The sequence below is a fragment of the Giraffa tippelskirchi genome, chromosome 12 (assembly GCF_054371585.1).
Source record: "Giraffa tippelskirchi isolate mGirTip1 chromosome 12, T2T-mGirTip1v1.2.pri, whole genome shotgun sequence".
Classification (NCBI taxonomy): domain Eukaryota; kingdom Metazoa; phylum Chordata; class Mammalia; order Artiodactyla; family Giraffidae; genus Giraffa; species Giraffa tippelskirchi.
Window position 1 is genome coordinate 136,600,682 of NC_137286.1, and position 25,125 is coordinate 136,625,806.

Below are 25,125 nucleotides of genomic sequence, written 5' to 3' on the forward strand. Positions count from 1 at the left end.
GACCAGATGCCATGATCTTAGTTTTCTGAACGTTGAGCTTTAAGCCAACTTTTTCACTCTCCTCCTTCACCTTCATCAAGAGGCTCTTTAGTTCTTCTTCACTTTCTGCCATAAGGGTGGTGTCATCCGCATATCTGAGGTTATTGATATTTCTCCCGGCAATCTTGATTCCAGCTTGTGTGTCTTCCAGTCCAGTGTTTCTCATGATGTACTCTGCATATAAGTTAAATAAGCAGTGTGACAATATACAGCCTTGACGTACTCCTTTTCCTATTTGGAACCAGTCTGTTGTTCCATGTCCAGTTCTAACTGTTGCTTCCTGACCTGCATACAGGTTTCTCAAGAGACAGGTCAGATGGTCTGGTATTCCCAACTCTTTCAGAATTTTCCACAGTTTATTGTGATCCACACAGTCAAAGGCTTTGGCATAGTCAATAAAGCAGAAATAGATGTTTTTCTGGAACTCTCTTGCTTTTTCGATGATCCAGCGGATATTGGCAATTTGATCTCTGGTTCCTCTGCCTTTTCTAAAACCAGCTTGAACATCTGGAAGTTCACGGTTCACATATTGCTGAAGCCTGGCTTGGAGAATTTTGAGCATTACTTTACTAGCATGTGAGATGAGTGCAATTGTGTGGTAGTTTGAGCATTCTTTGGCATTGCCTTTCTTTGGGATTGGAACGAAAACTGACCTTTTCCAGTCCTGTGGCCACTGCTGAGTTTTCCAAATTTGCTGGCATATCGAGTGCAGCACTTTCACAGCATCACCTTTGAGGATTTGAAATAGCCCAACTGGAATTCCATCACCTCCACTAGCTTTGTTCGTAGTGATGCTTTCTAAGGCCCACTTAACTTCACATTCCAGGATGTCTGGCTCTAGGTGAGTGATCACACCATCGTGATTATCTGGGTCGTGAAGATCTTTTTTGTACAGTTCTTCTGTGTATTCTTGCCACCTCTTCTTAATATCTTCTGCTTCTGTTAGGTCCATACCATTTCTGTCCTTTATCGAGCCTATCTTTGCATGAAATTTTCCTTTGGTATCTCTAATTTTCTTGAAGAGGTCTCTAGTCTTTCCCAATCTGTTGTTTTTCTCTATTTGTTTGCACTGATCACTGAGGAAGGCTTTCTTATCTCTCCTTGCTATTCTTTGGAACTCTGCATTGAGATGGGAATATCTTTCCTTTTCTCCTTGCTTTTCGCTTCTCTTCTCTTCCCAGCTATCTGTAAGGCCTCCTCAGACAGCCATTTTGCTTTTTTGCATTTCTTTTCCATGGGGATTTTCTTGATCCCTGTCTCCTGTACAATGTCACGAACCTCTGTCCATAGTTCATCAGGCACTCTGTCTATCAGGTCTAGTCCCTTAAATCTATTTGTCACTTCCACTGTATACTCATAAGGGATCTGATCTAGGTCATACCTGAATGGTCTAGTGGTTTTCCCTACTTTCTTCAATTTAAGTCTGAATTTGGCAATAAGCAGTTCATGATCTGAGCCACAGTCTGCTCCCAGTCTTGTTTTGGCTGACTGTATAGAGCTTCTCCAACGTTTTGCCAAAGCAAAAACGATACCCAACTGTGGATGTGACTGGTGATAGACGCAAAGTCCGATGCTGTAAAGAGCAATATTGCATAGGAACCTGCAATGTTAGGTCCATGAATCAAGGCAAACTGGAAGTGGTCAAACAGGAGATGGCAAGAGTGAACGTTGACATTCTAGGAATCAGCGAACTAAGATGGACTGGAATGGGTGAATTTAACTCAGATGACCATTATATCTACTCTACTTTAGGCATATACAAATATATACACATATACACATACACACATATATATAATAGCTATATACAAAAGCTATATACAAATATATATTTAAGTGTTTATAACTAGGCTCTTACAGCTAGTTCAGCAATATAGTCAACATCTCTAACACTGATTATATGGGAGAAATGCATTTTAAACTACTTTCAAATGAACTTTCAGCACACAGTCTATCAGTAAATAAGATTCCACTTTAATTCTGAAACATAAACGTGGCCCCACCACAAAGGAGCATGTGATTCGAACCCTGTAACACAAGTAGCAAATACCACAAATGTGCTTTTGAATTTATTATTCAGCATCAAGATTTTCAGGTTATACGGATGAAGAAAAACATGTGTAACTATGGGCGGTGGTGGATGTTAACTAGACGTGGTGATTAGTTTGCAACATATACAAATATCAAATCATTATATTGTATACCTGCAAATAATATAATGTTATATGTTAACTATACTTCAATAAAAAGTTTAAAAAATGAAAAAAGTAAAGTTACACAAGTATTCTCCTAATTTGAACTGCTGAAAACAGATTTAGGAGGATAGCTAATTTCATTTTTTTAAGTCACATGGTTTACATTTTATTGTAATTTCTGAAAAAGACAAAAATAAAGTTATAAGGAAAACTTTTATAAAATCTTACAATATCATAATATACATACTTATTACATTATAGGGATAATGCTATGATTTCTCTCTCTTGAGTCAGGATTAATGGTCAAAATCTGACATTTCCTGCAGTGGTGCAGAAGGCAAGGGAAGGGCAGATTCCTGAATTTCCTACAATAATAAAGGCTGAGGAAGTGAGGTTGACCAGACCCCAGAGCACCCAAAGCAGGCTGACGTACCAAATTTGGGATGGAAGACCTGCCATTATCATGCTTTATAAGCCATATGCCCAGCCTCCAGCTCCTGTCCTAAGCTGAGACCTCCAGGGTGAGAGTTGAAACGCTCAGAGGCTTCTAGAAAAGTCTTTACGGCAGTCTCGCACCATTACCTCCAGAAGAAAAACTCCCAGTTCTTCACTCAGCCCTTTCTCCACTGGCTGACTCAGTTGGATTTCATCGCCCCTACTCTAGAAGCTAATGTTTAGCCCATGCTTGCTCAGTGACTTCTGCTCCAAAGGCCTTGTCTCATCCACCCTGACCGCAGCCCAGTGGAATAGCCAAGACTCTTCTCCCCATCTGGCAGGCAAGGAACCATGAATCCAGACTATCTGCTTCCAAACTCCAGGCTCTTGGCCATGAAGCTCCAATGCCTTCCCACTGGTGCCCCCTGGGTTTGTCTTCCAGACATCGCCCACCCAGTACCTGAGCTCATCATGTTCTGGCCTTTCTGTCTCCTTTGCTCCCCAATCACTCACACAGCCTTTCCACCAATCCCACAGAACAACTGTTATGTTCACTCCCTCCCATTTCATCACCATGACCCCAGTCCCGAAGGAAGGAATCTCTTGTTGTTTAGTTGCTCAGTTGTGTCCAACTCTTCACAATCCCACGGACAGTAGCCCGCCAAGCTCCTCTGTCCATGGGATTCTCCAGGCAAGAATACTGGAGTGGGTTGCCATTTCCTTTTCCAGGGGATCTTCCCGACCCAGGGACTGAACCCACATCTCCAGCTTGGCAGGCAGATTCTCTACCACTGAGCCACCTGAGAAGCCTGACAGAAAGGATAGGAGACCATTCAAGGACAGACTAGGAATCTCTCAGACTGTGTCTAACATTGCCAACTGATCTCCCAGCTCAGATTCTTTGAATTCTTCCTGCAGCCCAGCTCTCCAATCCTGCCATGCTCAGCCTCTGAACTTTCAGCAGCTATGAAATGCCACAAGAAAGACCCAAACAACTTCAGTCCATCACTCAGTGGTTGCCATGAGCAACCTCAACCAGCATCCCTCCAATCTCTTCTGCACATTCCCCACTCTGTCAACTAATTCATCGGCACCAATAATTCACATCCAGTGCGCTCCTGCCACCTTTTGCTGCTAATGTTTGCCTGTCTCAATGGAAAGGAGCAGCCAATATCCCTCTCCCTAGGGCAACCCACATCTTATATCTGTTCCTCTTGACTCTAGACAACTCAAAAATACCCCTCCCAGTTCTAAAACCCCCCGTCAGATCTGCTGAGACCTCTACTGCAGTTGCATCTGGGATCAACGTCCCTTTAACGCCCAACCCTGCTTCTCTCATGGGTGTCACCTGAGAGCAGTGCCCAAATCTCACCTGCAGAACTCCACCCCGGAGCCTGTGTCTCGGGGAACCCAACCTCAGCTGGTGAGTAATCATGAGAATTTTCATGGTAAAGGACCTCATCAAGGTTTGAGGTGGTACAAAAGGAAAGACAGAGAGGAAGTTGGGCTAATTAATGTTGTGCAACCCGTGACCAATCCCCTTTGTCCCCTCCACTCCCTGTCCCCCCAGCACCTGGGGAAGCTGCCACGGCTGGGGGCGGGGGCAGTGGGCCCCCGCCAAGCCAGCTCCTCATTCCTAACCATTGAGATGCTCACACATCAGCTTTGATTCCAATCCAAGGGCTGTGGGCCTCATGCCAGGCTGGCATTTAAAGCGAGCATTTCAATCGCAGCAGATGCCAGCAAGGGAGCATGGCTAATTCATGCAGCCTCAGCCTGGGCAGGGTGGGATCCCCATGGAACATGATGCTCTAGAACTGACAGATTTGTTGGGATCCTGGAATCAGCCCCAGATAGCATTCCATGCCAACCACACGTGTCCCTGCTTGGGCACCAAAAATATAAAACAATGAAAACATGGCCCGCATATAATGTCAGATAGGAGGCTAACAATAACGAAGGGGAAACAAAAGAAACTAAAACACGTGTTGATGTACAAAAAGCAGTAGCCAGCAATGCCTTATAAAAATCCACCCTAAAAAAGGAGGCAACAGAGAGATATTAAGCTGACATAAATAATATGAATAGACAATACTTGTTAGAAATAATTTCCTCATATATTCAATATTAAAGAAAGTTTATGTAGGTCCAACATACAGTTTATCTCTGTTACTGGTTCAAAGGAAAAAACGCCTGCATGTTCTAAACATTTGAAAATAATAACATCCAATATGTGAAGAATTTATGCATTACGTATTATAAACACGTGCCCAAGGGAACAAATACCCCCGAAATAATCTTAGGAAAAAAATCAGGGGCAGTAAACACTTCATGAATCAGTCAGTGAGTAAAGAGAATAATAACAAAAGGCCATCATACATGAAGCACAATATTTCTGAAGACAAAAAGTCCAACTCGACTGGCCATGGATTTAAGTCCAAAGTAAAAGGCTAAATAGAGAAGTGGAATGAAGTAATCATTAGGTTTCAGAAACATTTGTAGGCAAGACAGGAAAAAGATGGTCCCCCTCCCACTTTAATTGACAGGAAAACAATATATTGAAAACATATCATAAAAACTGCTAGCACCTTAGTTGTATAAAACTATGTTTATAAATATTCACCCTGTCTTCTGGATCATGTTAATAACAATTATTACCCTGTGACCTGGTCCCAGACCTGGACCCTGGCAGCAATTTCATCCAGGGGTTCCTACTTTTTCGTTTGGTTTCCATCACGTGTCTTTTCTAGATTTTCTCAACCAATCCCTGAAACTGTTTGCTTAAAAAAGGTGACTAGCTGCCACATTGAAAGTTATACAAACAATCACGTATGCCCTGTGGCATGTGCTGGTTGGCTGGTCTAGTAGAAAGTCACCCTCTTACCCGATACCTACTACTTTCCACCAAAAATCACAAATACTCCAAGGACTATTCAGAGTTAAAAATCTCTACTTGTGAGCCCAGCAATAGATACATTTTCTACTTTATGACTTTGGTAGGTTTGACTAGTTCACAGTAACATTACATAGGAAGACTTCAGTTTTATTAACTGCTTTGCATTCATCAAAATGTTTTGTTTGCATAATTACCCCCACAGAAGCACTTTTCAGTTAATAAGTTATCTAACTGAGGTGGAAACTGTATATAAAATGCTGAGACTTTGCTGAAACTTACCATGTGCCATTGTTAGACTTGATTTCGCATCCAGTGTCTGGGGGGCTGGGGCATTCACTGTAAAAGCATAAAAATGTAATTACAGGGTATTGTATTTACAGCATCAGCATCTGAACATGAGGATAACTGAATATTAGTCAAATTAGTCAAGGTATATTAATATACAGACCATGAGGGAACAAATGTTTCAAGTGACAAAGATATTACCAACTAACCTAAACCAAATTTATTACAATTTGAAATACAATCCACCCTTTTAAAATATACAAGTCAGTGGGTTTTAATATAGTCACAAAGGTGTACAACCATAACCACTCTCTAGTTTTTGAACATACTCATTACATGTATACCTCCCCAAATACCCGTCTCTATTAGCCCCATCTCTCCCTCCCTGCAGGCCTGGGCAACCATGGATCTACTTTCTATCTCTATGGATTTGCCTATTCTGGTCTTACTTATAAATGGAATCATATAATTAGTTATGTAGCCCTCTGTAATCTGCTTACTTTAACTTAGCATGTTTTCATGTTTCATCCATGTTGAAGCATGTGTCAGCATTAGCATGTATTTTTATGGCCAAATAACACTCCATTTTGTAGACAGACCACATTTTATTTATCTATTCATTAGCTGATGGACGTTAGGGCTTTTTCCACTTTTTGGCTACTAAGAATAATGCTGTTATGAATATTCATGTACAATAAACCAGTTTATAAGACTACCCCAATCACTGGGCTGAAAGATGCCTCTTAAAGGCATTAATTCAGCTACAGTCTTTAGAAGATTATACCTGATTCAAGTAAGACTGAACATTCTTTACATCAAAATATCTCAGAAAATTAGATTCCATAGCCTCTATTCTAATACTGACAATTTCTATCTGAGGTTCCTCTCTCAACTATTTGTCTATTAGTTTACTGACTCTTTCCATAGCTTATTAAAAACAGATCTTTAATTCTAATCCTATCTAAGAAATACTGGTCACAATCCCCAGCTACCCCTGTAGGCATACAATTTCATCTTTACAATGGCTAGTGTGAAAGCGTTCAACTTCTAACTATGGGTAAACTGATAACAATTCTGGAAATATGGCCTTCGAACCCATTTGTAACTTGCTAAGCTAGATCCAGGTTTGACAAACTACAGTCTATAAGACACACCAACACCTGCCTGTTTTTGTAAATAAAGTTTTATTGGAACATGTTATTGTTTCAATGGGCTTCCCAGGTGGTGTTAGTGGTAAAGAACCTGCCTGCCAATGCAGGAGACTAAGAGGCACGGGTTCGATCCCTGGGTCAGGAAGATCCCCTGGAGGAGGGCATGGCAACTCACTCCAGTATTCTTGCCTGGGAAATCCCATAGACAGAGGAGCCTGGTGGGCTACAGTCCATGGAGCCGCAAAGAGTCGGACACGACTGAGGCAACTTGGCACGACTGTTTCAATATTGTGCTAAGTATAATTAAAATATAAATGATAGTAACTGAATATCTTTTAATTTTTCCATACTTCTCTGAAATGCTTCTATTCTCCCCTTAGCTCTACTCTTGGCACTTCAACTGCCCTCTCCTCCTCAGCACCTCTCCACCTCTTCAGCTTCCAGGACCAACATCAACAGGGCTCAAGAAGCAGTTGAGCATTTAAAACCATCAGCCCTTTCCAGTCAATTGTGCCCAGTGCCCAAACATGCTCATCAGTGTCCTTTCATCATTACAAGTCCTGGGCCCACATGAATGGCTGTTCCGTGCCCGGCCTCGGGGCAGGCCCTCCCTTAGTATTCAGATCCTGTTCACATGCTTTCCTGAATGGAACAAAAATATTTCAACTATTATTAAGAAGACAATCCATCCATCTCTCAACTGTACAGATTATGTCTTTTTGGATTCTAGCCAAATCCTAAGAGGTCCAGAAGACACCCGTGCAGTGACTTCGTGAGTGACTGACGGGGGCGTTGGGTCAAACCCTGCAGCACAGGGTCTCATAGATGCCAAAATGTAGTGATCATGACACACAGTCCCATTATCACACTGCTTTGCTTTGGGAAACCCAGAGCACACACTGGGGTGACACCAAGGAATTTTTAGCCATTTCTTTATTAGGCAAACTGTAAGGTAATAGGTATGGCTAACCAAAACGACCACAACATCACACGGACATTTACAACAGTGGGTTTTAGAACCAGGTCAAGGCCAGGAATCAAAATAGATCATTATGTAATCTCCAGACACACTGATGTTCCAAGAAACATCTCTAAAAATAAAAAGTAGAAGTTATATATGGGTTTAAGCACTTTAAAACTCTCTTTAGAACCCTGAGTCTATTACAGAAACTTACTTGGTACAGCTGGGGCAGTTGGCTTAGATTCAAATGTTTGCCAGGTTAAAAGATTCCCTGAAATTAAAAAAAGATAAATTAATAACAAAAACCACAAGCTATGGGTTATATTTTGCTAGTCCACATCCTAATATTTTCCCCTAAAAAACAATACATGAAATGTACCGACATGTAGCAACTTACCCAACAAAGATGTTTAACATAAATCCCTTCAAAGTTAACTTTTCCCTAAAATTGTTTTTCAAATATTTATGCTAATTTATGCTAATTATGCAGGTAATAATTACCTGAACTGTAACTATTCCAAGACAAGTTACAGGGATCTACCACCCTTTCCAAAACTTTACCTTAAAACAAGGAAAGCAAGTGTGTAGGTCAACATATAGGCCAATCTCATTTTACTGCACTTTATTGTACTTTGAAGATACTGCACTTCTACAAATTGAAGCCTTGTGGCAACACTGAGTTGTCAGGTAATGGTCAGCATTTTTAGCAATACAGTATATGTGCATGTTTTTAGACATAATGCTATCGTACACTTAATAGACTATAGTATAGTATAAGCATAACTCATATACACTGGAAAATCAAAAAAAATTGTGTGACTCACTGTACTGTGATTATTGGTTGTAGTGCAGTGGTCTGCAACTGAACCTGCAATATTTCCGAGATATGCCTGCATTTCTCATGACCCCAGAAACAGGGAGGAAACACAACCCATATACCCAGTACTAATTTCCAGTTGGCATCCCTCAAGTAGGCAAAGATGCCTTACTATCTGAGACAGATGGGAACCAAGACTGGGACCACTCAGAAGGCAGTCAGGCGGAAGGCAAACTTGATGCTATAATGGGAGACCCTGTACTTCTGACTCCCAGTCCCACTTCTAGACCAGTTCCTGAATGTTGTGGCGATGGGTGGCTATCATCGCTATCTTCAGTAGGCTGTATATCCCCCCACTATGCTTAGAGCAAACCCTCAACTCCAGCTGACCACAACGTAGAATCATGCATCAAGCCTCCATAGCACTTTAGGATAATTGAGCGTTTACTATCAATAACAATAGCCAATACTGATGAGTATTTAACAGGTGCTCTTTACACGTTTTCCCATTTAATCCTCATAACAAGTCTATGATGTAAATACTACTAATATTCCAGCTTCTGAGCTGAGGAAACTGGGGCAGAGGTTCACAAAGCTACAAAGTGCCAGAGATGGGAGCTGAACCCAGCCTGCCTCTGGACTCTGCGCTTTTAATAAGTCATCTAACTGCACATTCATCCAGAGGTATAGTTATTGAGCATATATTATGTGCATAACAATACTCTGATAAAAAGGACAGGAGACCATTTGATGACAGATTAGGTATTTGAAATTCTTCAACTCTCTGGGTTGTGGTAACAGAGCTCGCAAGTCAAAATAACTAGAGGAATGCCATCTTAGCACCCGTGAACCATCTTGGCCCCACATTCACTGATGTTCAGCGCACGGTTAGGGTGGCTGACCTTGCCTTCAGCACTGGGATCCTGGTCCACTTACCTTTGGGTTCACTGACACTGTTTAATGGTTTACTGGTGAACTCTTTAATCTGCAAAGAAGAACAGTCTTTCAGCGATCCATGTCTGGAACTAGACAAGGATGTACTGGATGATCAACAGGTACTCGGCTCAGTAAATGAACCTTTTCACTAACTGCCCCAAAGACACAGGACATGTGGACTTTAATGACATGGAGACAAACATTTTATAAAAGCAGCATTTGGATTTACCTACTTCTCAAAGGAATTAGCAAAAGAAATTCTTAGGTGCCTTCACATTTATCCTGAATTCCAACTGAATAAATCTGATTGCTCTACAGTATTTCAAAAATACCTTAAAAAAAATTATTTTATTGACTTGGACAAACAACCATGGGGGGGTGGGAAGATAGTCTATCCTCATCTTATCCAACTTACAAATGCTCTAAAGACACACGTTCTTAAATAAGTTGCACTGGTTACAGAAAAATGGTGCCAATATACATATACCAAAATACCTGCTGTCTCTGAGTGATGATCAGCTCATTCTGTTCCTGGAGCCTCTGCCCTAGCTCTTCTATCCTTTTCTTGTAGAAGACATTACTTGCATTTAGATCGTCTATCATTGAAGTTCGAAGTTTCTCTATATGTGACAGGAGCTGCAAGAAAACAGGGAAGAAAGGCATCCATATGGAACCTGCATGTAAATGTCTTCTTTCTGCAGTTTGTTTGTACACACCCCACCTTCTCACTGGCTTACATCATCTACACATTGACTAACTCTCTGATCACCACATCCCAAGGCCCTGGCTGTACAAGGGGCTTCATCTCTGTTCCCAGGGAGCTCATGGTCCAAAACAGACAACAATGATCATGTGAACGGCGGAGTGAACATGAGCCATTACATGAAATCACATGGGGAGGAGCGAGGATAAAGGACCAGGCCACCTGCAGAGCAACTCTGACCCCAGGCAGTCCTGTCCTTACAAGTCCACGCACATCATCCCAGCTGGAAAGCACACTCCCCCAGCCAGAGAGCCCAACTTACTTATTTTATACAACTAGCAGTCTCTGTCCCTTAGCAGGTTCTCAATAAATGTTTACTGAGAAATGGAAGGGGGTTGGGGGTTGCGGAAAAGAGGAAGAGAGGAGGGAGAAGGGTGAAGAGAGGGTGGAAAGGATGGATGTAGGGAGGGAAGAGAAGGAAGAGAAGCACAGGACAGATAGATCCAAAGATGCACAGATTCATCTCTAGAGGAAATATCAGTTCTGGACAAGAACTCAAGAAAAGAAACTTCCCTGGTGGTCAAGGCTAAGATTCGTGCTCCCAATGCAGGGGACTTGGGTTTGATCCCTGGTCAGGGAACTAGATCCCACAGGCCACAACTAAGATCCTGCATGCTGCAACTAAGACCCAGCGCAGCCAAATTAATTAAATTAATTAATTAAATATTTTTTTAAAAAAGAATACAAGAAGAATTTGGTTTCAAAAATTTAAGGAACCATTCTTAAAGCAATTTCACATGTTGCTTAAACGGAGGAGAAAAAACCCTTGGTAAATGGCACCAAGGACATTCCCAGCCTGTGGCCTGGGAAAGGAGACAGGGACGTGCAGGTCAGAAAAGACGGTTAACTGTGTTGAGAGGAACACAGAGAGGTCCTGGAGCAGCATTTCCTAACTGGAGAGGTTTGTTTGTTTGTTTTTTAAACAAGCACTCAACACGTTTTAGAGGCTGCATTAAGCACATCTTGTTTAATCCACACCACAGCATCATGGATATATGTTTTGACCCCGCTGTTCAGACGGGGAAACTCGGGTCTAGAGAGGTAAGTAGCTGACGCACATGCAGACAGGTGGAGAAGGGAAGAGCCCAGACCTCAACTTTCCTGTCTTCAAAGTCCACACTCTCAACCTTGGTGTCTGTGTCATGAAACGTAAGACATTGTGCATGTGTACTCAGTTGCTCAGTCTTGTTTGACTCTTTGTGACCCTATGGACTGTACCCCGCCAGGCTCTTCTGTCCTTGGGATTTCCCAGGAAAGAATACTGGGTCGGGTTGCCATCCGAGGATCCTCCCAACCCAGGGATGGAGCCCATGTCTCCTGTGTCTCCTGCGTTGGCAGGCAGGTTCTTTACCAACGCGCCACCTGGGAAGCCCTATCCACAAGAGTGAACAAGCGTGAACCCTAAAATAAACGGTGGACTTTGGGGGATAATGACATATCAATATAGGTTTATCAATTGTTAACAAACGTATCACTCTGGTGCAAGGTGTTGATAATGCGGGAGGATGGACAGGGCAGGGGGGTCCGGGGCGGGGTATTTGGGAACTCTGTGCACTTCCTCTTCAATGTTTCTGTGAACCTAAAACTACTCTAAAAATAATCTAATTTACATTTAACAGACGCATAACAAAAGCAACAACAAAAAGTTAAAGCTCTCCATCAATGCATAGCAGGGTCTTCCCTCTGAAGCGCTGTGTGCTCATATGAGGCTGGACAAACAACAGGTTGAACCAAGTTACAAAGATTTCCTGAGTAAAGACTAGAAAGAAACCGTACATATCCCAATGGATGCTAACAATCTCAATGACAAGAGAACACTGTCAAGAACCTTCCCCACATTTTCAGAGACCACTGAAAGAGTCTCTGATGGGGGGTAAGAGTCTCTGGTGGTGGGTAAGAGTGTCCCCCACCCCCCACCAAACAGCCTGGGAAATCCTGAGTGGGAAAGTAGAAGGAGAAGCCAATAAAAATGTCCAGGGGTCTGGGGGGAGGTTTAGGATCAACAATATGGGGACTCATTGCAGGACCCAAAAAGAAGGAGGACATAAGAAAAATGATGGGATGGCATCCTTTTGATACTGGAATTAAGACCTGACCAAGAAGGTACAGAAAAGAGTCTGCTGAGAGAGGAATGTGCTAGTCTAAGATGGGGGATAGCCAGAAGTTATTTCAAAAAGCTGGTGGCCCTGGAGCTCATTTCTTTTCTTTTTTTAATTCATTGATTCATTAATTTTTGGTTATAGTGGGTTTTCATTGCTACAGGAGGGCTTTCTCTAGTTGGGGCAAGCAGGGGCTACTCTTTGTTGCAGTGCATGGGTTTCTCATTTCATTAGCTTCTCCAGTTGTGGACCACAGGCTCTAGGCATGTGGGCTTCAGTAGTTGTGGCTCTCAGGCCCTAGAGTACAGGTACACGTACTTAGTTGGCACATGAAGTCGTCCCTGACCAGGAATCGAACCTGTGTCTCCTGAATTGGCCAGCAGATTCTTATCCACTGTACCACCAGGGAAGTCCTAGAGTTCACGTCTTGGGACTTTCTATCACTGCAAGTTTTACATTTTTTTCTCTACCAGCCACATCACCCCATCCTGCTGTCCTTTCAATGCGTGACCATTCCTCAACCTCCCGAGCTCTAAGAGTCTTCTGTTGGGTGGAAAAGGGCATGCCACCGTTAACCTGTGGTTCCCTTTGAACTCCTACCACTCTTATTTAAAAACAAAACCAAAAAAAAAAAATACTGCCAAGAATTTAGGCAAAGCAATAAAAAGTTGGCAAACGCAACTTCCCGTAAGCAGAGAAAAACAATATGTGCATTGTAGGAACAGTAGGCACCAATCATGTGGAATAATTGATAGTCAGGTCTCAGGCACAGATTACTAAACCTGAGGGAATTCGCCCCTCTGCTGGGGTTTAAGAGGAATGAAGGGAGAAGCAAGGAGCTTCTGAACAAGCAAAGCCAACAGACAAGGGAGCAGCGTAGCCTGGCGGTGGGACCAAAACTCCACACTCCCAGCACAGGAGGGAAGACGCCTCCCTCAAAACCAGACCTCCCCTTCCTCTCTGTCACCCCCTGCAGTGGCCAAGTGGAAACTTCTATAGCTTATACAGTAGTCTAGCCAGAAATCCACTGAAATTCCCACAGCTGCCTGGAACGAAAGAGGCTTAAAGGAACAAGGACTAAAATCCCCTCCTATTAAAAAGGAAACCTGAATTTCTGTCCCTAAACCCCCGTGCACTAAAGATGCCTTGAAGAATAAAAGCAGGACTTCAAATCGTAAGAGCAGTGGTTCAAACCATGGATCCAAAACACAATGATCTGGGGTCTGCTGCTATTGTTATTGGTGCTTATTTTTTTGCAAACTCTGCATGTCCCAGACTTATCTGCTGAATCAGACACTCAGGGAGTGGAGCTGGGCAGGCGCATTTTAGAAAAGAGTCTCAGGTCATCCTGAAGGGCACTCGGTCCCTGGTTAGGAACTGCTGCCTTAGAGCATCTCAAAGGAAAGATTCAGGGTTCTTACAGAAAAGCAACTGCTCTAAGTTGTCACTGGCTGTTCCCCTCCCCTGCTGGCTAAGTGCCTCGAGAATGACAGGAGAGCAAGGCAGCGGGGCAGACAAGCAGGGACCCGAGGTTAAGAAGACCTGGATTCAAATATCATGCTGACACTAACAGACAGCTCTTTCCACCCTGCTCTTCTGCCCTCTACAATCAGCATCTCTCTCTCCACAAAAAAAAAAAAAAAAAAAATAGCTGAGTGATCCCCTTGTTGGCCACCTACCAACCTTCTGCATTCACTTAGCAAATATTTAGTAAGCACCTAAGAACTGATGCTTTTAAACTGTGGTGCTGGATGGAGAAGACCCTTCAGAGTTCCTTGGAGTGCCAGGAGATCAAACCAGTCCATCCTAAAGGAAATCAACCCCAAAAATTCATTGGAAGGACTGATGCTGAAGCTGAAACTCCAATACTTTGGTCACCTGATGCAAAGAGCTGACTCATTGGAAAAGACCCTGATGCTGGGAAAGACTGAGGGCAGGAGGAAAAGTGGGGGGAAAGAGGATGAGATGGTTGGATGGCACCACTGACTCGATGGACATGAGTTTGAGCACACTCAGGGAGATGGTGATGGACAGGGAGGCCTGGCGTGCTCCAGTCTATGGGGCCTCAAAGAGTCGAACACAACTGAGCGACTGAACAACAAGAAGCACATTTTAGGCACATTATTAGATTCTGGGGATACAGTGGGGCAGTAAACAGAGCCCTTCCCTCGAAAGGCTAATGATCTGGCTGGAGAGACAGACAACAAACAAGTAAACAAAGAAACTACTTAAAATAGTGATCAGTCAGAGTTACACTTGTGAAGTGATGAGAATAATTAAGGGAGAGGATCGCTTCCCTGGATGGAGTGGTCTTGGGTGACTTCAAGTGTCTTAAAGGAGAATGAAGGCAGGAGCAATGCTCTCCTATTGGCCTTGAAGAAGTCACAGCCAGGTTGTGAACTGCAGAGCTGAGTGTCTCACTCCACCCTCACTCCCACGGCTGACCGTGGGGAACTGCACATCGCCAACCATCTGAACAGGCTTTGGAGAGGCCCCAGAGCCCCAGAGGAGACAGCTCGGCTGACACCTCCAATGCAGCTCGTGAAACCCCGAACAGAAGACCCAGCTAAGCTAAGCCTGGACTCCTATCCCATGGAAACTGTGACATACTAAATCTGTGGTAATTTGCAACACAGCAGAGAAAACTAGGGCTTCCCTGGTGGCTCAGACGGTAAAGAATCTGCCTGCAATGCAGGAGACCTGGGTTTGATCCGTGGGTCGGGAAGATCTCCTGGAGAAGGGAGGAATGGCAACCTACTTCAGTACTCTTGCCTGGAGAATTCCATGGACAAAGAAGCTTGGTGGGCTACAGTCCATGGGATCACAAAGAGTAGGACACGACTGAGTGACTAACACTTTCACTTTGAGAGAAAACTAAATCAGAAGGGAAGGAGCCCGCCGCATAAGGAGCAAGGGGAAGGACCTTCCAGAAGTAAAAAACCTGGTGTACAAGGCTGCATGTTCTATAAATTACCAGAAGGTTGTCGTAGCTAAAATAGTAGGTTGAGAGAGAGGATCGGGATGAGCTGAGCACCCACGTTGTTCTGTCTGCTCTGCAGAGAGTAGATGACAAGAGAGGAATGCTGGAACTGGGAGACTGGACATGGGGCCCTTTTAGAAATGCTGGGAGCTCAGTGGAGAAGCAATGGAAGCCATAGAAATGTCTGGAGGAACATGGATATGAGATACTTAGCAAAACCTGCCGATAGCCTGGAACTGGGAGTTGAGGAGGAGATGGGAATCAATGTCTGCATCTGAGTGGACGAGGATGCCATCAACCAAAAAAAAAAAGACATCTGGAAACAAACCCAAGGACCTCATTTTAGACACATCACATTTAAGAAGTTGTGCAGATGCGAAGTACCAAGCTGGCTATCTTGTCTGGAGCTCAGAAGGGTGGCTTAGGTTGGAGAAATGAATTGGGCATTATATCTACTCATAGCCCAGCCACTATTCCCCTTTAACAAACTCTCTCTGTCCAATTGCTGAAGCAACAGAACCATGAGAAATAAGTTTCTGTTGTTTATAAGCCACCCAGTCTACACTGTTTGCCTAAAAGAGGATACAAAGGGCCACAAAACACATACAATTTAAAGTGAAAAAATAAACAGATGTTTCTCCTATCTTAAAATCACAAATAAATCTATTTTACATTTGTGCACTATTATAGAAGCATTTTAACACTTAAATTTCTGATGTACTTAGCAGAAAGGAAATAGGTATTATAATTAATTTTTGTTTTCATTAAAACAACTTAAAAAGTGACTTTAATGTGAACAATCCTTGTTTTTATAGGTAGACCTGAAGATACTGTGGGTTAAGTTCCAGATCATAGCAATAGAGGAGCCAAATTGCAATCAAATGAGTTGCATGAATTTTTTAGTATCCTAGTGCATGTAAAAATTATGTTATACTACAGTAAAAGTTATGTTATACTACATTGTGATCCATTAAGAGTGCAATAACATTATGTCTTAAAAAACAATGTGTATGTGTTAATTAAAAATACTTTATTGCTAAAAAATGTATCATCTGACAATGCAGAGTTGCCACAAACCTTCAATTTATAAAAAACACAATTATCTGCAAAGTGCAATAACACAAGATATGCTTGTATTCAAAACTTAGATTGCCACTCTGTAATGCAAAAAAATTAGAAATATGTATTCAACAATGAAGAAATGGTTAAATAACTGATGATACATCCATAAGATCATCATGGAGTCATTAAAAAGTCATAATTATGAAGAATGTTTTAAAACATAGGAAAATGTTTATGATAAATTAAAATGTATAAAGTTATAGATATAAAGCATAATTTAAAACCTGTGAGACATATTATATGTATGGGTTTCTATACTTAGAGAAACACATTTACAGCATCAAAAAGACGGAAAGAAATTAAAGCAAAGCAGTAGCACTGGTTATCTTTGGTATTGGAATTATAAGCAATTTTAATTTTTGTTACACATTTCTCTACAAATTGTTTTAAGTTGACAAATATTATATTTATTATAAAGAAGAGCAAATATTCTTTTTGGAAAGACCCACATTTTACAGACCATTTGTTTCTTAATCTTACCCGGCTCTTTTCTTTCTTGTGTTCTTGATGAAGAGCCTGAACACGAGCTGTCCACTTGCTTTCCTGCAAAACAGTAAAACAGGAGAAATTCAGGTATAACTATAATAATTACGGGCTTCCCAGGTGGCGCTAGTGGTAAAGAACCTGCTGACCAATGCAGGAGATGGAAGAGACGCGGGTTTGATCCCTGGGTGGGGAAGATCCCCTGGAGGAGGGCATGACAACCCACTCCAGTATTCCTGCCTGGAAAATTCCATGGACAGAGGAGCCTGGCGGGCTACATCCATAGGGTCGCAGACTCAGACATGACTGAAGCCACTTAGCATACACGCATAATAATAGCATCTACTCAGAATGAGAGCTTCTTTTTCAGCATCTAGGAAACCCAACTGTCTATTTGGTAATATTTTAGCAGCCATTTTTAAAGACGAATACAGTCAGAAATGTTTAATCACACTTGCCCTTGGTTTTCATCTTATACTCTGAGGTGGGGGTCAGCAAATATTTTCTGTTAAAGGGCTAATAGGAAATATGTTAGACTCTGGGGGCCAGATGACTCAGTCGCTACTACTAGAAATGGGAGAACAGCCATAAGTAACATGTGAATGAACAGCCACAGATGATACATAGTAGCAAGGCTGTGTTTCAATAGTGCTTAGTTGCTCAGTTCTGTCAGATTCTTTGCAACCCCATGGACTGTAGCCAGCCAGGCTCCTCTACCCATGGGGATTCTCCAGGCAAAAATACTGGTGTGGGTTGCCATGCCCTCCTGCAGGGGATCTTCCCAACCCAGGTATAGAACCCAGGTCTCCCACATTGCAAGCCAATTCTTTATGGTCTGAGCCACCAGGGAAGCCCTGTGTTTCAACAAAACTTCATTTAAAAAAACAGGTGCTAGCTTGCCAACTTAAGAAGCCAAAAGGAAACATCACGGTTTCTGAGTCCAGGGGTTGTGAACTGACAGAGCTCACAGGAAGGCCTCAGACAAAAGAAACTCAGGGGGCACCTGAGAGTTTTGTAACTGAGTCCCTCAACTAGTGAGAGAGCAACCTGCTGGGGGCTGCCATCAGTAGTTCAGTTCAGGACCCAATTCCTGATTCCCTACCATGTACCTGGATCTCACCGGGCAGCCGCGGCAGGCTGTGTGCGTGCATGCGACGTTGCAACGGTCGTGTCCAATTCTGCGACCCTATGGACCGTAGCCCACCAGGCTCCTCTGTCCCTGGGATTTCCCAGGCAAGAATACTGATGTGGGTTGCCATGCCCTCCTGCAGGGGATCTTCCCAACCCAGGGACTGAACCAGCGCCTCTTATGTCTCCTACATTGGCAGGTGGGTTCTTTATCACTAGTGCCACCCAGCTGGTAGAAGACAAAGAGGCAGGCCCTACCCTGCCTGGGGGCAGTCGTGGGGAAAGTGGACATAACAACGGGAGGTTCGCACATAATGAGCACGTGGTCAGGTCCAGCTTGGAGGACTGTGGCATGCATTAACTCAGAGGCTCAGGAGAACATTCCAGAAGAGATGTCATTCCAGCTGAGGAAGTGACGGGGCCTGAAAACTAGGAGGTACATGAGAAAGAGAGCCGGCACCAGGAGCTTTTGGGTGCTGCTGGTGTGTCGAGGTAAAGCCAAGAACGGTGGGAGATAGCGGGACCAGATGCCCAGGGACTCTGAATGCTGGTTAATGGTTCTAGATTTTGTTCTGTGAAAAATGGGGAGTCACTGAAGGATTTTAGACACAGTGGTGATGCAGTCAGCCTGGGTGCAATGCGGAAGGTAGATTTGGGGGAGAGAGGCAAGACAAGAAGCTGTGGCTATAGTCCATATTCACAAACACATTTACTTTTTAAAAAAATTTTTTATTTTGTCTTGGGGTATAGCCGATTGGGCTTCCCAGCTGGCGCTAGTGGTAAGGAACCTGCCTACCAATGCAGAAGACAAAACAGATGCGGGTTCGATCCTTTGGTCAGGAAGATCCCCTGGAATAGGGTGTGGCAATCCACTCCAGTATTCTTGCCTGGGAAATCCCATGGACAGAGGAGCCTGGAGGGCTACAGTCCAGGGGGTCACGATTAAAATGACTTAGCACACACACACGCAGAACCGTTTAACAATGTTGTGATAGTTTCAGGGGAATGGCAAAGGGACTCAGCCATTCACATACATGTATCCATTTTTCCCCAGGCCTCCCTCCCATCCAGGCTGCCACATAACATTGAGCAGTTCCATGTGTTATACAATAGGTCCTTGAAAAATACATTTACTTTTTAAAATGACGTAGTACTGCTTTTTGAAAAAAATCGTGAATTCACAAGCTTTAATCTCTACGTTTTCTGCCTCCCCCCAAAAAAATTCTCCTAAATGAGTGTGACCAAAAGAGCCAGGATGAAGGCCGTACTGATTACTGAGGTTCACTTCCAGATGACTGTAATTCATCTGATACATGTAAAAGACCATCAGTTCACCAGTGCAGCTGTATAAGCTCTGAAAAAATAGTTCATGCTTCAAATGCCTTTCTACGCCTTTTGAAAGTGGGCCGACATCTGAAACATGAAAAATAACTACTACGGTAATATGAACTAATGCAAATAGATATCATTCAAGGAAAAATTAAACAACTTTGCCAGATGTTCTGTATCCACATCTATTAGTCAATCAGTAAGTATCTAATTAGTCAATCAGTAAGTATCTAATAAAGAAAGCTGAGCACTGAAGAATTAGTGCTGAAGAAGTGATGCTTTTGAACCGTGGTGTTGGAGAAGACTCTTGAGAGTCCCTTGGACAGCAAGGAGATCAAACCAATCCATCCTAAAGGAAGTCAGTCCGGAATATTCATTGGAAGGACTGATGCTGAAGCTCTAATAATTTGGCCATCTGATGCGAAGAGCTGACTCATCAGAAAAGACCCTGATGTTGGGAAAGATTGAAGGCAGGAGAAGGGACAACAGAGGATGAGATGGTTGGATGGCATCTCCGACTCCATGGACATGAGTTTGAGTAAACTCCAGGAGTTGGTGATGGATAGGGAAGCCTGGAGTGCTGCAGTCCATGGGGTCGCACAGAATTGAACACAACTGAGAGACCGAACTGAACTGAAGTATCTAATGAACATCTATTATGAATTACACATGCAATAGGAGACAAGAAAAAAAGAATTAGTCACTGTCACCATCACTGAAAGAGACACTTTTTCTTAGATGATGCCTACTGTAAATTACTTCACCAAGAAAAATCAGTAGTCACCCACTTCTACATACCTGATTGTCAAGTAGCTGCATCACATTTTGGAAATCCTGGGGATGCTGTGAACGTTCTTCTTTAAACTCATGTGCATCTTTTAGCGTGCCTATGTTAGACTTGATCTGCATATTGGACTTCTGGATTTCTGACAATTGCTATAAAATAAAAGTAAAAATCACTGGTAAAAATGTTCATACTTCTATAAGGCTGAAACAGAAGGTCACCCTGGTGGCTCGGTGGTAAAGAATCCACCTGCCAATGCAGGAGACACAGGTTTGATCCCTGATCCATGACGATCCCACATGCCATGGAGCAACTAAGCCCGTGAGCCACAATTATTGAGCCCGTGCTCTGGAGCCTGGGAGCCGCAACTACTGAGCTCACAGGCCACAATTACTGAAGCTGGCGTGTCTTAGAACCCACGCTCTGCAACAAGAGAAGCCACTGCAATGAGAAGCTTGAGTCTCACAACTAGAGAGTAGCCACAGCTCTCCCCAGCTAGAGAAAAGCCTGCAGAGCAACGAAGACCCAGCATAGCCAAAATAAATTTTTTTCAATTTTCAGTTAAGAAATAAAGACTGAAACAGAACAAAGTTGGGGAGCCTGTAGCCACATATTAAATCTGACTGTCCTACAAGACACTCATCGTGATTCTCTTCACAGTGGTTTTCCTGGTTTACTTCTTCCAATAAAGGAACATGCAAAGGGTGAAAAAGGTAAAGGAAAACCTAACTTTCTAATCTTGGGCGATGGGTGATGGGCGGGTAACAGTTGCCAGAAACGGAGGAATCGGGTGCAGTTGATTCACGGGGTGATTTAGTGAGGAGGCCAGAAGAGGGCGACAGAGGATGAGATGGAGGGGATCACCGACTCCGAGTCTGAGCAAACTCCAGGAGATGGTGAAGGACAGGGAAGCCTGGCATGCTGCAGTCCATGGTGTCGCAAAGAGTCAGACACGACTGAGCAACTGAACAACAACTGTCCAAGAGCTCTGATGCTCAGACCCAAGAGAGGTGATGTGCGGACAGTTGAACCAACAGGGAGTTGCCTGAAGGAAGCCCTACAGAAAAGACACAATGAGCTACCCCACGTTAATTTCCCCTCAACTTTTCATCTGCAAATTACAACTCATGGCAGAGCTGAAAGGACAGTATAATGAACACCCATTTCACTGCCACCAATAGCTAACTAACCCTGGGCCACATTTGCTTTATAGAGATATGACAGCAGCTGGCAAACTTTTTCTGTAAAGAGCCAGATAGTATTTGACTTTGGAGACACGTAAGGTCTTGGTCACAGCGACTCAACTCCATGGCGGCAGCACAAAAGCTCCATAGAGAAAGTGTAGAGGAAACATCACGGTTGTATTCCAAAATACTCTCTTGTAGACACACCGGAAGGTCAATTTATGCCATTTTCATGTCATGAAATATCTTTTCTTTTGACTTTGTTCAACCACTTTAAAGTGTAAAAATCTGTCTTAGATCAAGGGCCATACAAAATCAGGTGGTTTGCCAGATGTGGGTCCCAAGTCATAGTTTGCCCATCCCTATGAGAGGGTTCAGGGTGTTTCAGAGAAGGATCTTGGCAGTTTTGCCAAACTACCCCTCTATTTCAGTTTATAAAACATGTTGTCCCTAGAGGGAGCTCAAGAATCTTCCCTGGTCTCCTTTGCTTTCCTGTGACCAAGCTGGCTCCCACAGGGAAGCGGGAGGCGCTGCATTTAACCACATCCGGCTCACCCACCTCACTCAGACCTAACAGGCCTGTCTTTCTGGGTCACCTTCTTTCTCCCACACTGGGGATCTGTATCAGTCTTTCTAGAAAGTTCCTTTGGAACTTTGGAAAGCTCCAAAACTTGGGGAAAGGGTTATGGTTTCAGGCTATCCAAACCTAACCAGCTAAGCAAGAGGGACCTTCTTCTCTGATCTGACCCAAATGTACCAAGTGTTCTGCACTGAGATTTGGGACCAGAGCTCTTACTCTGAAGGACTTGCTCTGTCTTCCATATGCCCGAGCTCCCTAGACTCTCAGGGAGGATGGGAGTCTGGGCCAGGGCACGAGAAAGGAACTTCTGGATCCAAGGGCCATACTGCCACTGTAATGCCACCTCTAAAGGCCACAACTCTGTCAATGCTGTGAGGACTCTTAGGTTCAATACTCACATATTCTAATGCTGAGTTCTTAGAAGTCAGTTCTTTAAACTCCTTCATAAACATTTCCTTGACTTTTTCCATTTCATCAACTAGTTTCTCCTTTTCTTCTTCTTTCCATCTATCGAATAACTTCAGAAATTCTTCCTCTTTTGTTTTCTGCATCTCATATTCCTGAAATTGATTTAATACATGGCTTTAAAAGCTCTGACATGAAGCAAGCCTACAGAATTTTAAATAAATGGGCAACAGCTTCACCTCACATGGGTCAGCGAAACTTGCAGATTGCTGTTAGGCCTTTCTTTGGTTTGTTTTGTTGCAAAAAACACTGCATATAAAGGCAGGTCTGTGCACAATGATTTTCCCAAACCAAAGGCAGCACACAGCATCCTTTTGTCCTTACATCCCTTAAAGTATAAACACAGAGGTCCAAAGTCTCAAAGATTCCTAGAGACTGTACAATCTGCCAAGACTGAATCATGAAGAAACAGAAAATCCGAACAGACCAATAAGGAGTAAAGAGATTTAATCAGTAATCAAAAGAAACGCCCAACGAAGAAAAGCTCAGGACATGATGGTTTCACTGGTGAATTCTACTGAATATTTAAAAGGAATGAAACCGAATCCTTCCCAACACATCAGTGCTTCAGAATTCAGCATCATACCTTAGAGAACCTGACTGCATGGGCATGCTGTGCAGCCTCTAGCTGAGACTTGGTGAGCTGCAGCTGCTCCTTCAACATGTCGATCTCACTTTGGAGCTTGTCCGTCTGCGCCCTTGTCTTATACTCTGTTGCAACAGAAATATCATTAAAATACCATCTCTTAGAAACCCATCGGAAAACTTACGGGGTACAGTGCTACTAATAAGATAAAGACAAAGGAAACTGCTTTTTCTTGGGATATTACTCTTTTTCATGCTGCACAAGCCAACTTTACTCTTTACTATGTATTTTCAGCCCTTTGCATCACTGGGCACCGAATTATTTTTAAGCAGATTTTTTTCAGCCACTGGGTTGAGGTTGGATTACCCTGCAGAGGCAGGGTGAGAGCCCGTTCAGGGAGCAAAGGCGTAATGCTGGGCTCTTCTCCAAGACGCCTGTCTCAATCAGAGAAAGGAAATCAACAGTTTCGACCGCAGGTACCACAATATTGAAATCTCTACGGTCGCCATTTTTCTGGCTCCCACAGAACTCTACTGAACACCTCCTCAGTGCTCAGACAAGCACAGGCTGGCATCTGAAATGCAAATTTGGGCCACAACCCGTCCATGGGGGCAAAAATGAACTACTGAGAAGTTGTAAAAGGAAGCAACAAGTGAAGGGAAGAACACTTATGTTCATGTACTTACATGCAGATGTACACATGACTGAATGGATATACATGTGTCTGTGAGTGTAGACATGAAAGGTATGGAAACCAAAGTAGAAAGTCAGAATCTCAAAGATGACCTGAAGAAATAATACTCATTTCAGAGTCTGAAATACTCTCTGAAACGAGTATGAGATAGAATAAGATACTGAAACAGAAGAGAAAGAAGGTCAGTTTCACACTGAAGAATGATAGACTAATTTTAAAAATATTTAATCTTCCCAATTTCACCAATACACTGCTAAGTTATATCAGCGGTTCATAGCTTATAAGTGGAATTTTATGCTATTCATATTGTTGATACAAAGCTCAGCTGTTTCCTAAATAAATCTATCAGAAATAGGCAGAAATGGAAACAGGCTGGCCCAAAAGGGAGGGAAGAGCAGGTACAGGTAGTGAGTAACAGGCTAGAAGTATAAACATCCAGGTACCAAAAACATTTAGATCATAATGAGCATTTCCATGGGTTACTGTGGCAATCTGTAGAGTTGCTCTGATCTGTTCATGGAGAAACAGGCCTTGCATTCTTTGCTTCTGAGAACATTTAGATTAGTTGCAAACCTGGTTCCTTGCAAGCCACAGAGCCCCTCCCCCTTCTGCTCCTTCAATTAGCCCCTCTAGGCACTGGTTGATTCACACTGGCACCCAAATACATCTTAGTATCTCCCACTGTAAATGAGATAATAATCTTCTCTTGGTCCCACTTTCCCTCCAGATACTGCCTCCTGTCCCTGCTTTCTCTCCCAGCAAACGTTACTGAAATAAATGGCTGTAATCGACATGACCATTTCCTTGCCGGATCCTCAGCTCAGCTCACTCCAGTCCAGCTTTTGTCCCCAACAATTCACTGCTGCTATGTCAAGGCCACCAACGGCCATTGGGAGAACAACGGTCAGTGCTCAGTCTTCATCTTACTCTGTGCCTCAAGATCACTGGGGGTCACTGCTTCCTTCTTGAAACCTGCATGCCCCTTGGTTTCCATGACAACACACTTGTCCGCTTCCCTCCTGCCTCCATCACTGTGATTTCTCACTGTCAGCTGCTCCTCCTAGGCTCCTAGTGTGGGGCTGGCCCTGAGCTGTCTTCTCTTTTGAAGTGACCTCATCCAGCCCAGTTTTGCTAACGACTCCCAGGTTTTATCTCCAGCCTGGGCCTCTACCTGGACCTAGAGCATCTCCACGTGCATGGTGACTGTATGTGT

At 43.3% G+C, this 25,125-nt stretch overlaps 1 protein-coding gene across 4 annotated transcripts in view; it reads right to left on the reverse strand.

Annotated features, from left to right (window-relative positions):
- DZIP1 (DAZ interacting zinc finger protein 1) overlaps window positions 1-25,125 on the reverse strand; it is a 48,378-nt gene that overhangs the window by 17,700 nt on the left and 5,553 nt on the right. For all 4 annotated transcript variants that reach the window (XM_081550330.1, XM_081550329.1, XM_081550327.1 and 1 more), the window contains exons 4-11: window positions 23,219-23,343; window positions 22,566-22,727; window positions 20,418-20,555; window positions 17,160-17,222; window positions 10,211-10,351; window positions 9,716-9,764; window positions 8,177-8,233; window positions 5,845-5,901 (exon numbers count right to left, since the gene is read on the reverse strand). In XM_081550330.1, coding sequence (XP_081406456.1) covers window positions 5,845-5,901; window positions 8,177-8,233; window positions 9,716-9,764; window positions 10,211-10,351; window positions 17,160-17,222; window positions 20,418-20,555; window positions 22,566-22,727; window positions 23,219-23,343 — 792 coding nt within the window. The remainder of the gene's footprint in view (window positions 1-5,844; window positions 5,902-8,176; window positions 8,234-9,715; window positions 9,765-10,210; window positions 10,352-17,159; window positions 17,223-20,417; window positions 20,556-22,565; window positions 22,728-23,218; window positions 23,344-25,125) is intronic.